The 15,625-nt window shown below is 39.1% G+C and overlaps 1 protein-coding gene across 1 annotated transcript; it reads left to right on the top strand.

The window, feature by feature from the left end:
• Positions 1–4,253: 4,253 nt before the first annotated feature.
• gpr132b (G protein-coupled receptor 132b) lies at positions 4,254–11,521 on the top strand (the record flags this gene model as incomplete). Its single annotated transcript, XM_079290296.1, has 2 exons — positions 4,254–4,377; positions 10,437–11,521. The coding sequence occupies exon 2, from the start codon at positions 10,442–10,444 to the stop codon at positions 11,519–11,521; it is 1,080 nt and encodes a 359-aa protein (XP_079146422.1). The 5' UTR covers positions 4,254–4,377; positions 10,437–10,441.
• Positions 11,522–15,625: the final 4,104 nt, after the last annotated feature.

Genomic DNA, 15,625 nt, shown 5'->3' with positions numbered 1-15,625 from the left:
ATGAACGATCAGGCCGTCATGTTCCACCCTCAGTCCCTTCAGAACCGGGATCAGATCCACACTGCCGGCACTCTGAGCCGGTTCCTGCGTGTTGTTACTGAGCCGTACCGGACAAACAGTTCACCAAAGAGTGGACCGCTTTCCTCTTTGGGACCAAAGATAAACAAAACAAATGTAAAAACATCCCCAAGACCCTGGAACCAGCTTTTTAAAGTTCAAACAGTCTGGACCTGTTTGTGGCTGTTGCCCCGTGTCCCCCCCACTGGAGGTCTGCTGTCCGCTTCTCAACGGGCCGCTTGTACAGAGACCTCCAGCTGCCTTTCGGAGAAACATCTGGACCACAGATGTTTATCCATCAAACCAGATGAAACCAACCAGCTCACTAACCTGCAAGCATGTGTTCAGGACATAGAAACCTGGATGAGTTGCAGCTCCCTGATGTTAAACTCTGAAGTCATTCTATCGACCCAGAACACCTCGACCTCAGTGATCTGCATCCAGCAGCAGCGTAAAGAATCAGTTACCTTTGATCAGGATGTCTTTTAACTCTCAGATCAAACTAACTTCTAGCCTTTCTTCACCTCCGTAACATTTCATGAATCTGGCTCAAAGAGATGCAGAGCAATGAGTTCATGCATTTGTTACCTCTCGACTAGATTCCTGTGATTCCTGATTACCAGGCTGCTCTAATACGGCTCTTGAATCTCTCCAGCTGATTCAGAACGCTGCAGCTCGTGTCCTAACAAGAACTAAGAGGAGATCCTGTTACTGCTGTCCGAGCTCCCCGTAACATCTAGAATAGTTTAAAATGCTTTTACTTACCTACAAAGCCCGAACTGGTCAGACACATCATATCTGAAAGAGCTGATCAGATCAGATCGTCCTTTATCCGCCCCTCAGTGGGACGGTCCAACAAGGTACAGAGCCAAGAGCAGCAAGTCCTAGCAATACGAAGAAACAGTAAAGAATGTCAACTAAGTCAAAAAGTACAAAAATCCACAACAACTACAAATAAAAATATGATCTATACAGACAGAGTATTTTTTATTGCACAGTGTAGTTTTTGCACTGATGTTGGTGTTGTGTGTCTACTGGGAGCAGCCTGTCTTTAAAAACAGTCTTTATCTGTTTATGTGTGAACTGGGCCCCGTTCCTCGTACGTGTCTAACTGAGTTAGCCGGATACTTTTCAGGATAAGATGACGTAGATCAGGCTTTTCGGTTCCACGAAGCAAGTTCGGCAAAATCACCATGGCAACACATCCAAAAGCTTGAACCTGCTCCAGCGCAGGCTCAGTGAAGGTAGCTGGATAAGCTGCCACTCCCCCGGAAAACATGGCCGCTCCCGTCACATACGGTAGTCTGATGCGCTTGCGCATATACTGGGGGTTATACGGGAGTTGATGAAATGCATGTAAAGTGAGACACACGTGATCCTTAAAAGCAGCGGAGCAAACTAAGAAGCCTCTGTTGCATTAATGTGCAGCTCCTTCCTCAGAGATCCACTGATGAAGGAGGATATTAGTTAGATGAGCGTTTTATAGGGAGAGACTTCTTCCACATCGCCAAGATCCGTCATCACATCACGATGACTTCCTATACGAGCGCTGTCCATTCTGCCCACAAGGAATCATTTCTTTCCAGAGCTTCTGGAGCAGACATTGAACACCACACTGCCTGTCCCACAGACTGGATGCAGCCTTGAGCTGTTGTGCGAGTGCTGCGTTGTTGTAGTGTCGGCGATGCGGAGAACATGGGGAAAGCCGCTGCATGCCGCGCTGTTGGTCAAGTTGATTTGGCGCTTAATAAACTTACGGATGTGTTCATGACGTCACCATGGCACATATTGTGCTGACTCAGCATTCTGAGTCATGTGTGTGTGCTTAGTGTGTACTTGCTCTCATGTCCTCTTGATGGCTGGTTGCATACATGAGGTTAAAGCACTCATAATGATATGAGTGTTATTAGTACAGCAGCACATCATTACTGTAGAACATGATGAAGGTGGATCATGATGAGAACACAGAGAATCACACACTATTGATCTTCACTGCTTCAGTTGATTGAATGTCTGATTATGAATAATACACATACTGATCCGCCCATAAACAGATTCTCACACACACATATTCAAACTAGTTCTATATGGTAATCTACACATACATATATATAGTAGGCTACATGATACATAAGGGCATACAGTACATATATCCTCATATTAATTCGTATCAGTTAGGTGCTCTTTGGGCTTGTTTTTATCTACTTATTCTGAAAGAGTTGAGATCATTATTGTCGCTGTAGATCTCATTGGATGATGCATCATGAAGTCTACTGCCAGCAGCACATAAAGACATGTCATGTGATTGGTTGGGCTGATGAGGCATTAAAATGAGCCGATTCATTCCCAACACTGACGCATTGAACGTGTCTGATGTGTTGCCGTGCTTCTTGTCTGGTCCTCTCAGCGGTGCCGCTGTTATATTTTGCTGTGATTACGGTCTTGACTTCCTCATATGCGTTCATGATCATCTCCTGCTCGTCAGCGGAGAACAAAGAGGCTCTTTCTGTGACTTTATTTCACATTGTACTGTTAGAACATCATGGTTTCTGTGATCCACGCTTCCCCCTTTAGAAGTAGGACGGGCACGCGCAATCATCCTGATCCTGATCGTCTGGTTCAAATTAACGAGACTGTTTCAGAGGATCAGCCTCGCAGGAACCGAGATAGCCTGACATCAATCATCTCGTTAATGTCGGCTGCTAACAGGACATTTGATCGACTTAGTGAACCACTACGAGGAACGGGGCCCTGATCACCTGTATAGATCTATCTATTGATACACAGCTGACGTCAGACAGTAAACAACAAACACCCAAAGATCAGCCACAGGAAACAATTCAAACGAGGGAGCAAGGAGGAGAGGAGGGGAGGGGAGGAGAGGAGGGGAGGAAGCAAGGAGGAGAGGAGGAGAGGAAGCAAGGAGGAGATGAGGAGGAGAGGAGAGGGGAGGAGGGGAGAGGAAGCAAGGAGGAGGAGGAGAGGAGAGGAAGCAAGGAGGAGAGGAGGAGGAGAGGAGCGAGGAGAGGAGGAGGAGAGGAGGAGAGGAAGCAAGGAGAGGAGGAGGAGAGGAGATGAGGAGAAGAGGAGGAGATGAGGAGGAGAAGAGGAGAGGAGAGGAGATGAAGCAAGGAGGAGAGGAGAGGAGAGGAAGCAAGGAGGAGAGGAGGAGGAGAGGAGGAGGAGAGGAGAGGGGAGGAGGGGAGAGGAAGCAAGGAGGAGGAGGAGGAGGAGAGGAGGAGGAGAGGAGCGAGGAGAGGAGGAGGAGAGGAGATGAGGAGAAGAGGAGGAGATGAGGAGAGGAGATGAAGCAAGGAGGAGAGGAGAGGAGAGGAAGCAAGGAGGAGAGGAGGAGAGGAGGAGGAGAGGAGCAAGGAGGAGAGGAGGAGGAGAGGAGGAGAGGAAGCGAGGAGGAGAGGAGGAGGAGAGGAAGCAAGGAGGAGGAGGAGGAGGAGAGGAGGAGGAGAGGAGCGAGGAGAGGAGGAGGAGAGGAGATGAGGAGAAGAGGAGGAGATGAGGAGAGGAGATGAAGCAAGGAGGAGAGGAGAGGAGAGGAAGCAAGGAGGAGAGGAGGAGAGGAGGAGGAGAGGAGCAAGGAGGAGAGGAGGAGGAGAGGAGGAGAGGAAGCGAGGAGGAGAGGAGGAGGAGAGGAAGCAAGGAGGAGAGGAGGAGAGGAGATGAGGAGGGGAGGAGAGGAGATGAAGCAAGGCGGAGAGGAGGGGAGGGGACGAGGAGAGGAGAGGAGATGAAGCAAGGAGGAGAGGAGAGGAGGAGAAGGGGAGGAGAGGAGGAGGAGAGGGGAGGAGGAGGAGGAGAGGAGAGGAAGCAAGGAGCAGAGGAGAGGAAGCAAGGAGGAGAGGAGAGGAGGAGAGGGGAGGAGGGGAGAGGAAGCAAGGAGGAGAGGAGGAGAGGAAGCAAGGAGGAGATGAGGAGGAGAGGAAGCAAGGAGGAGATGAGGAGATGAGGAGGGGAGGAGGAGAGGAGGAGAGGGGAGGAGGAGAGGGGAGGAGAAGAAAAATAAGAAGTAGAAGAAGAAGAGGAAGGAGAAGGAGTAGAATAAGTCGTCCTGTAGTAACATCTCGTCTCCACCAGGTGTCTGTGTCTCTTTAACTTCTTCTTCATGTTGTTGATCTCTTTGATCTTTGATGATCGGGGTTTCAGAGTAAAAGCCGCTTCCTGTTCTGTCTCGTGAAGAAAAAACAATGAATAATGACGTGGTTAATTAAACATGGAGGATGAATAAATGATGCTGCTCCTCAGTCTTTGTGCTTCAGTCAGAGCGCACGAGGAGGAGACACGAGGAGGAGACACGAGACGGCGGTGAGTCTTATCTTTTAACGGTATACATCCATGTACTTACGGTCATACTACATCACAGTATTACTGTACACTAGTGATGGTGAGATGAAGCCTCATGAGGCATCGAACCACTTCAGCCAATTGGTTCGAGAAAGGGTTCATTTCTCGAAGCTTCATGTGCACACGAATCCACCGACTGGCCAAGTGTGTAATCACAGGCAGCTGTATCTCAACCACATAATGTGATGCATTGAATTTTTGTGTCTGTTATGGCTGTTGGGAATGACTATGAATTACAAAAATGTATGACCAAATAATTTCTGTACATAAATTATCACACATGTGCATAATAAAATATTTTTTGAATGTATTCTGTGTGTAAATTTTCCCAAAATGGTAGTATGATATGATATGGCAGGTTGTGTAATAATGTTGTTATGTCACTTTAGGAAAATGGCATGGGCTTAAGCAGGCAGAGGACAGTGAAAGTGCTTGTGTAACTTGGACAGTGATGTACAGGACAGGGGACATTTTATTAATTTTTATTCAGAAATAACAGTTTCTCAACAGTTTTTGGTTTTAAACGATTCCTTTTTTTTGACACAACCTCTCCGGCCTTTGAGAACACCCTCTCACAGGGTACAGAAGATGCTGGCGTGCACAAAAACGCAAGAGCAAGTCTATATACATTTGCATACAGGAAGTTTTGCAGAGGCAAAATCTGTACCACTTCCCGAAGCAGTCACGTGGTACAGCCAGACAGCGAGGCTTCCGACGTCATCATTTTTGGCCCCTCCCCTAAATGAAGCAAGCCTCGATACGCGCTTCGAGGAAACGCCCCCTCCATTACTCGACACACGCTTCGAAGCGTCGGCACATCTCGTAACATCGCTACTGTACATTGTTCGAGCACTAAAAAGTATTTCTGTCATAAAACAGTTTTTAACTTCATAATACTCATCAATATATTTGTACTTTATATGTGATAACTAATTAATAGTTCATAAATCCTTCACTGGTTCTTTATTGAGACTTTAAAACAACAACTTTTGATGAAAATCACCTTTATACAACAATACAATAATAATAATAATACAATAATAATAATAGAATAATAATAACAATACAATAATACAAATAATACAATAATAATAACAATAATAATAATAATACAAATAATAATAATATAATAACAATAATAATAACACCAATAATAATAATAACAATACAATAATAATAACAACACTAATACAATAATAATAATAACAAGAATACAATACAAATAATAATACAATAATAGCAACAATATTAATAATAAGAACAATAATAAGAACAACAACAATAATAATAATACAATAATAATAACACTAATAATAAAGTGACGTTTTAAGACTTAAAGTGGATAAAATAAATACATAAAGTACTTGTACACAAGTATACAATATTATTGTCAGTACAACAATAAAACTCCTAAAAGGTTTTGATAATATTATTCATCACCTGTGTACTAATATATAATATAAATACTACTACTATGATAATACATAGTGCTCTGTTTACTTCAAAAATATTATATAATATTCATGTTCAGATTAGATTACTTTATATAGTATAGTACTTTGATATATTTATACTGTGATATATCTTATAGTACTTTGATATATTTATACTGTGATATATATTATAGTGCTTTGATATATTTATACTGTGATATATCTTATAGTACTTTGATATATTTATACTGTGATATATATTATAGTACTTTGATATATTTATACTGTGATATATATTATAGTACTTTGATCTATTTATACTGTGATATATAGCATAGTACTTTGATATATTTACACTGTGATATATAGCATAGTACTTTGATATATTTACACTGTGATATATAGTATAGTACTTTGATATATTTATACTGTGATATATAGCATAGTACTTTGATATATTTACACTGTGATATATAGTATAGTACTTTTATATATTTATACTGTGATATATAGCATAGTACTTTGATATATTTACACTGTGATATATAGTATAGTACTTTGATATATTTATACTGTGATAGATAGATAGATAGATAGATAGATAGATAGATAGATAGATAGATAGATAGACAGACTTTATTTCAGACTCGGGGTCCATACAGAGTACGGAGGCCTAGCAATGCCTTACAAAGAGACAGCTGTACCAATGTCTCCACAGCTGGACTGGTAGCGTGTGGTGCTAAACCTTATGTTGGTTAAAACAAGTATGATCCCATTTACAGAGTCATTCAGTCCACAGATGAATTTGTACATGAGATTTCTTAAAACTGTTTGGAAAGTGTTGACTCGTGCAGCCACAAACATTTCACTGGCACCAAGATTATTGTCAGACAATTTGAAGTCAGGGAAGTTTAGACATTTGTCCTCTTTAGTTCTACAGATCAGGACAGCACTCTTACTGGCGTTGTATCTGATGTCATGTTCCACACCATACACAGTACATATAGTGAGGAGCTGCTGAAGACCAGCGCTAGAAGGACTAAAGATCACCAGATCATCTGCAGACATGATGTGATTAACCAGAGTATTACCCATCATGCACCAGGATTACAGGCTTTCAGTTGCTTGGACAGATCATCAATATACAGATTAAACAGAACTTGTCTGACACCATTGCAAACCCCAAATGGGGCTGACACACTTTTACCCCATTTTACTCTCATACTCCGGTGCGCATACCAGTAAGCCAGAATTCTCACTGTGAATGTGGGGACACCTCTTTGGCTCAGTTTAAAAAATAACTTACTGTGATTAACACGATCAAAAGCTTTGGAGGCATCAATAAAACACATAACAAGTGATGAGTTTTGACCTCTGTATTTGTTTGCAGTTTCCTTTAAGGCATATAAACACAAGTCAGTGCCATGTTTGGCTTTGAAGCCCAACTGGTTATCTGTGGAGGTGATGAAGTCCTGTATTCTGTCCAGCAGAATTCTTTCTAGGACTTTTGACAGGACGCTGGCCAAAGCAATGGGCCTGTAATTCTCTAGGCTACATACTTTACCAGCTTTGTTTTTAATGACTGGCACTGAGAGAACAGACAGCATTGAGTCTGGTAACAAGCCGTGAATCATGAAGCCAGTAAAACAAACAGCGAGGAGAGGAGCTAACCTCGGACTAGCATATTGAAGGTGTTCAGCAGTAATATGGTCTAAACCACTTGCTTTGCCTTCAGACAGTTTGTTGATAGCTTGGTGCACCTCATATGATATAATTACCATTCACTCATTACTCTCAGAACTGTCCACGTATATACACTGTATATATATATGTGTGTATATATAAGTGTAAAGAATGCGTCTCCAAATCAAACAGACGGATGTTTCATTGTTCTGAACAGATGTAGTTTGAAGTCGACTTGCTGTTTAAACGTGACTCAGACAAGATGATTCTGTGGTTTGACTTCCTGTCGGACAGAAAACTGAAACGAGTCATCTTCTCATCTTCTCATCTTCTCGTCTTTTCGTCTGAAAGACATTTCTGTTAACTTTCCATCAGAAGTTTGTGTTTGATAAGCAGACAACGATCTACGTGTGTTTTCTGCTGATGGTTCATGTCACAATGTTTTTTTGTTTTCTCGGATGCGACAGGAAGGTATGATATATGATAATTAAACATGATTCATGGTCTTTCAATGGAAAAATATCATGTGTCGTAGATACGATAACTGAAAAAGCATAACTGAAAGACAATAATATAGATATACCGTAAAGAAAATATTAACAAGAAAATATAAATACAATAATGTAAATACAAAAACTGAAAGATAACGTAAGGACGATAACGTGAAGATGATAACTTAAATACGATAACGTGAAGACTAACTTTATAATAACGTAAAGATAACAACTTAAAGTTGTTAATGTAAGGACATTAACGTAAATTCAATAACGTAAATACAATAATGTAAAGACAATAACGTAAATACAAAAACTTAAAGACAATAACGTAAAGACAATAACGTAAAGACGATAACGTAAAGACAATAACGAAGTAGATTACGTAAAGACGATAATTTAAAGACGATAACTTAAATACAATAACGTAAAGGCGATAACGTAAAGACGATAACGTAAATACAATAACGTAAATACAATAACGTAAAGACAATAACGTAAAGACAATAACGTAAATACAATAACGTAAAGACGATAACGTAAATACAATAACGTAAATACAATAACGTAAATACAATAACGTAAAGACAATAACGTAAAGACAATAACGTAAATACAATAACGTAAAGACAATAACTTAAAGACGATAACGTAAATACAATAACGTAAATACAATAACGTAAATACAATCACTTAAAGACGATAACGTAAATACAATAACGTAAATACAATAACGTAAAGACAATAACTTAAAGACGATAACGTAAAGACAATAACGTAAAGACAATAACGTAAATACAATAACGTAAATACAATAACGTAAAGACGATAACTTAAAGACGATAACGTAAATACAATAACGTAAATACAATAACTTAAAGACGATAACGTAAATACAATAACGTAAATACAATAACGTAAAGACAATAACTTAAAGACGATAACTTAAAGACGATAACGTAAAGACAATAACTTAAAGACAATACCGTAAATACAATAACGTAAATACAATAACGTAAATACAATAACGTAAATACAATAACGTAAAGACAATAACTTAAAGACGATAACGTAAATACAATAACGTAAATACAATAACGTAAAGACAATAACTTAAAGACGATAACGTAAAGACAATAACGTAAATACAATAACGTAAAGACAATAACGTAAATACAATAACGTAAATACAATAACGTAAATACAATAACGTAAATACAATAACTTAAAGACGATAACGTAAATACAATAACGTAAATACAATAACGTAAATACAATAACTTAAAGACGATAACGTAAATACAATAACGTAAATACAATAACGTAAATACAATAACTTAAAGACGATAACGTAAATACGATAACGTAAATACAATAACGTAAAGACAATAACGTAAATACAATAACGTAAATACAATAACGTAAATACAATAACGTAAAGACAATCACTTAAAGACGATAACGTAAAGACAATAACGTAAATACAATAACGTAAAGACAATAACTTAAAGACGATAACGTAAAGACAATAACGTAAATACAATAACGTAAAGACAATAACGTAAATACAATAACGTAAATACAATAACGTAAATACAATAACGTAAAGACAATCACTTAAAGACGATAACTTAAATACAATAACGTAAATACAATAACGTAAAGACGATAACTTAAAGTCGATAACTTAAAGTCGATAACTTAAAGTCGATAACGTAAATACAATAACGTAAATACAATAACGTAAAGACAATAACGTAAAGACGATAACTTAAATACAATAACGTAAATACAATAACGTAAAGACAATAACTTAAAGTCGATAACGTAAATACAATAACGTAAATACAATAACGTAAATACAATAACGTAAAGACAATAACGTAAATACAATAACGTAAAGACAATAACGTAAAGACAATAACGTAAATACAATAACGTAAAGACAATAACGTAAAGACAATAACTTAAATACAATAACGTAAATACAATAACGTAAAGACCATAACTTAAAGACGATAACGTAAAGACGATAACTTAGTCGATAACGTAAAGACAATAATGTAAATACAATAACGTAAAGACAATAACGTAAAGACAATAACGTAAAGACAATAACGTAAATATGATAACATGAAGTCGATAACATAAAGACGATAACTTAAATACGATAACGTAAAGACGATAACGTAAAGACGATAACTTAAATACAATAACTTAAATACAATAACTTAAATACGATAACGTAAATACGATAACATGAAGTCGATAACGTGAAGACGATAACGTAAAGATGTAAAGACGATAACTTAAGAGATAACAGATGCTAACAGCCTGAACAGAACAGGAAACCTCCTTTGTCTTCCGCAGTTGATCTTGAATCTGATTGGCCGTCTCTTTCTGTCTGCAGACATCATGCACGAGCCTCCGGCGACCGAGACGTTTTCTCTGACGACCAACACGAGCTCAATCGAGTGCCGGCCTCCGTACGACGAAGGCCGGCTGCCGCTCGTGCTGCTGTACAGTGTTGTGCTGGCGGTCGGACTGCCGGCTAACCTGCTGACCGTCTACCTCACCTGGCTGCAGGTGCGCAGGAAGAACGTGCTGGGCGTGTACCTGTGGAGCCTGTCGCTGTGCGACCTTACCTACCTGGGCACTCTGCCGCTGTGGACGCACTACGTCAGCGGAGGTCACTCGTGGCCCTGGAGCTCGGCCGCCTGCAAGCTAACGGGTTACATCTTCTTCAACAACATGTACATCAGCATCTTTCTGCTGTGCTGCATCTCCTGCGACAGGTACGTGGCCGTGGTCTACAGCGTGGAGTCCCGCGGACTCCGCCGGCAACGCGTCGCCACCCTCATCACCCTCTTCATCGCGCTGCTGGTCGCCGTCGGTCACATCCCCGTCTTCACCATGAGGGAGGGCGACGCCGCCGAGGGCGACCGCCGCTGCTTCGAGCCGAGTCAAAGCAGCGCCACGGTGACGGGCTTCAACTACGCGCGCTTCGTGGTGGGCTTCCTAGTGCCACTGCTGGTGCTGGTGGTGACCAACCACGGCATCCTGGCTAACGTGCAGCGCAGTACCGGGCTGCGGCGAGAACAGAAGGCGCATGTTTGCTGGCTGGCGGTGGCGGTGGTGGCTCTGTTCCTGGTCTGCTTCGCCCCGTACCACCTTATCCTGCTGGTCCGAGCCGTCATGTTCCACTTCCCCCAGCTGGAGGACTGTCTGTTCGAGAGGACCATGTACACGCCGTACACCGTCTCGCTCGGTCTGTCCACCGTCAACAGCGCCGTCAACCCCATCCTCTACGTCCTGTCCAGCGACAACATCCGCAAAGAGCTGAGCCGAGGACTCGTGCAGGTCTGGGACAGAGCTCACCTGAGACCGCGATCCCACAGCAGCCACAACAAGATCCAGCCCACCAAGAACTCCTCAGACCTGAATGTAGTGACCGAGACCGAGAGGCACCAGGGAGGAAAACCACCGGGGACCTGAAAGGCCGACCTCTGCTAGAATGTACTGGTCTTTTCTGGAAGAGTCCCACCAGTTGTGGGTCTGAACATGTACGGTTTGTTCTTTGAGGAACAGGAAGGAGATCAGAATGGTTATTGGTCATCTGGACCAAAGATGAACCGGACGAACCAGATCAATAAAGTTGATCAAAAAAGTTTTTAAACTGAGACTTTTCAGACTCCCTGGTTTGTTTAATGAAGAACAAACTGAAACCGTTTCTGTTGTGGCAAAATGACGAGAAGAGAAGTTGCAACCCAGCAGGAAGTGTTTTAATATGCACACGCCAACATCAACGAGTTCAGCAAATCCAAACAAACATAACTTGAAGTTGAAAAATGAATAAATCACAATATATCGCAGTATCGTGACAATATCGCATCGCGGGATCTCTGGTGATTCCTACCCCTAATCATGTCACGCTCTCATGTCCTCGTTTGGGTTAAGATAACCTTTTGGCAAAACACACGATTCATGTACGGGAAATGTTTTGGTACGAATTGGACAGATTTATTACAATTTGTCTGGCGCGCCCTGATCACTTCCTAAGAATGTTTTTGTGGAACTGAAAGTGTTACGTTATCGTTACGTTATATAAACGGTTTACTTCAATCCAAGGTTTTATCCAAATGTTCAGTTCAATCCTAAGTTAGATGATGATTTTCTTCAAGGCAAGGCAAGTTTATTTGTACAGCACATTTCAACAACAAGGTAATTCAAAGTGCTTCACATAAAACCATTAAAAGCATCAAAACACAAGGCAAAAGAAAAGGAGATTTAAAAACAATTAAAAAACAGTGTAAGAAATAAAACGCAGTAGTAAAATGCAGAAATGCAGGAAATTGATTAATATATTAATTGAACGTGGTTCAATTAAAGGCAGCAGCAAACAGAAAAGTCTTCAATCTTGATTTAAATGAGCTGAGGGTCTCAGCAGACCTGCAGCTTTCTGGGACTTTGTTCCAGATATGTGGAGCAGAAAAACTGAACGCTGCTTCTCCATGTTTAGTTCTGACTCTGGGAACAGAAAGTAGACCGGTCCCAGACGACCTGAGGGGTCGGGATGGTTCATAAGGTAGCAGCAGATCAGAGATGTATTTTGGCCCTAAACCATTCAGTGCTTTGTAAACCAACAGCAGGATTTTTAAAGTCAATTCTTTGTTGGACAGGAAGCCAGTGCAAAGACATCAGAACTGGGGTGATGTGATCCACCCTCCTGGTCTTAGTGAGGACTCGAGCTGCAGCGTTCTGAATCAGCTGCAGCTTTCTGACGGACTTTTTACAGAGACCTGTAAACACACCGTTACAGTAGTCCAGTCTGCTGAAGATAAATGCGTGGACAAGTTTTACACATCCTGTTGAGACATAAGTCCTCTAATCCTTGATATATTCTTCAGGTGATAGGAGGCTGATTTTGTAATTGTCTTGATATGGCTGTTCAGGTTGATGTCTGAATCCATAACTACACCTAGATTTCTGGCTTGGTTTGTGGGTTTTAACATCAGTGACTGAAGCTGAGCGGTGATTTTCAATTGTTCGTCCTTGGTACCGAAACATATTGGTTCAACATATCTTATTTGTTCATTTCAGTGAATATGTGATATCCTGAATGAAGTGAAATATTTGAATTGATACAAAATAAATAGAATTAAATCAGCTGTGTGACCACATGTGTTCCTCACGAGGATACCATCTCGTTCACTCGTCGGGTTTTATGTGTTGAGACAACTTGAGCCGCGAAGCATCGACGGGTTTCTCCACGTTTCATCGCTTCCTCGTTTAGATCAGCTCTCACTTGTTTGTGAGGTTACGGTGACCTTTCACATTAAAGTTCATTATTGAGTTCAAGTTTGTGATTTGAAGAAATTCCCTCCAGAGATTCTTTAACAGTGTTCATGAGAAGAGACGTAGTTAATATAAGTTAACGTGGTTCAGACGAGTCGTAGCTGCAACTTTAAATATTTATTTTATTAACAAGATCTGTTTAAATGTTTTTTATTATTTACATTTAAAGGACATGTTTTCATCTTTGTGTGTGTGTGTAGAAGAAGAAACCATTTTTATTGTCAGATATGAAATTTGGCTTCTGCATGTGACCCATCCCTGTATACAGGGAGCAGTGGGCAGCCAATGACAGGCGCCCGGGGAGCTGTTAGGGGTTCAGTGTGTTGCTCAGGGACACTTCGACACGTGACACGTCCCAGTCGGGGATCGAACCGTTGACCCTGCGGTTACCAGACAACCCTCTTAACCCAGTGTGTGTGAGAGTGAGTGTGTGAGTGTGTGAGAGTGTGTGTGTCTGACAGACGGACAGAAAACACCAAACCAGCATAAAAAGTGTGAACTAGTTCATTTTAGTCTGTGTGAAAAACACGTTGAGCTCTTTTGAGTCATCAACTTGCAGAAGACGTTTGATGTGAGGAGTGTTTAACAGGAAGTGGTTGAGTGAAGCAGAAACAGGAAGTTCAAGAAACAGTGAAAGGATGCTTCCACAAAGAAAATGTTTTCATCATCTTTCAAAAACCAAAGTGTTTTGTAGTTCACACCAATCTGATATCTGAGTCAGAGTTTCTGTGACTGGAAAATATTTTCTGTCCTCTGTGGGGCCTTGATATCAACACGATGCATTCAGTCTGTATGGTGTATAATACAGAATCATGAAAGGTCACAGTATAGTACGTCATAACAGTATAGTATTTTTTTTAAAGTCATAGTATAGCATTTTATTTAAAGTCACAGTGTAGTATTTTATTTAAAGTCACAGTATAGTATTTTTTTTAAAGTCATAGTATAGTATTTTATTTAAAGTCACAGTATAGTATTTTTTTTAAAGTCATAGTATAGTATTTTATTTAAAGTCACAGTATAGTATTTTTTTTAAAGTCATAGTATAGTATTTTATTTAAAGTCACAGTATAGTATAGTATTTAAAGTTATAGTATTTTATTTAAAGTCACAGTATAGTGTTTTATTTAAAGTCACAGTGTAGTATTTTATTTAAAGTCACAGCATAGTATTTTATTTAAAGTCACAGTGTAGTATTTTATTTAAAGTCAGTGTAGTATTTTATTTAAAGTCACAGTGTAGTATTTTATTTAAAGTCACAGTATAGTATTTTATTTAAAGTCATAGGATAGTATTTTATTTAAAGTCATAGTATAGTATTTTATTTAAAGTCATAGTATAGTATTTTTTTTAAAGTCACAGTATAGTATTTTATTTAAAGTCACAGTGTAGTATTTTATTTAAAGTCAGTGTAGTATTTTATTTAAAGTCAGTGTAGTATTTTATTTAAAGTCACAGTGTAGTATTTTATTTAAAGTCACAGTATAGTATTTTATTTAAAGTCACAGTGTAGTATTTTATTTAAAGTCACAGCATAGTATTTTATTTAAAGTCACAGTGTAGTATTTTATTTAAAGTCAGTGTAGTATTTTATTTAAAGTCACAGTGTAGTATTTTATTTAAAGTCATAGTATAGTATTTTATTTAAAGTCATAGGATAGTATTTTATTTAAAGTCATAGTATAGTATTTTATTTAAAGTCATAGTATAGTATTTTTTTTAAAGTCACAGTATAGTATTTTATTTAAAGTCACAGTGTAGTATTTTATTTAAAGTCAGAGTATAGTATAGTATTTAAAGTTATAGTATTTTATTTAAAGTCACAGTATAGTATTTTATTTAAAGTCATAGTATAGGATCGTATTTAAAGTTATAGTATAGTATTTAAAGTCATAGTACAGTATTTTTTTTAAAGTCACAGCATAGTATTTTATTTTAAGTCACAGTACAGTATTTTATTTAAAGTCACAGTATCGTATTTTATTTAAAGTCACAGTATAGTATTTTATTTAAAGTCACAGTATAGTATTTTATTTAAAGTCATCGAATTGTATTTTTTTAAAGTCACAGTATAGTATTTTATTTAAAGTCACAGTATGGTATTTTATTTAAAGTCACAGTATAGTATTTTATTTAAAGTCACAGTATAGTATAGTATTTAAAGTCATCGAATTGTATTTTTTTTAAAGTCACAGTATAGTATTTTATTTAAAGTCACAGTATAGTATTTTATTTAAAGTCACA

The sequence above is a fragment of the Melanostigma gelatinosum genome, assembly GCF_949748355.1.
Source record: "Melanostigma gelatinosum genome assembly, chromosome: 19".
Taxonomy (NCBI): domain Eukaryota; kingdom Metazoa; phylum Chordata; class Actinopteri; order Perciformes; family Zoarcidae; genus Melanostigma; species Melanostigma gelatinosum.
Note: the sequence above shows the minus strand (reverse complement) of the source record. Positions and strands in the feature narration are given on the sequence as shown.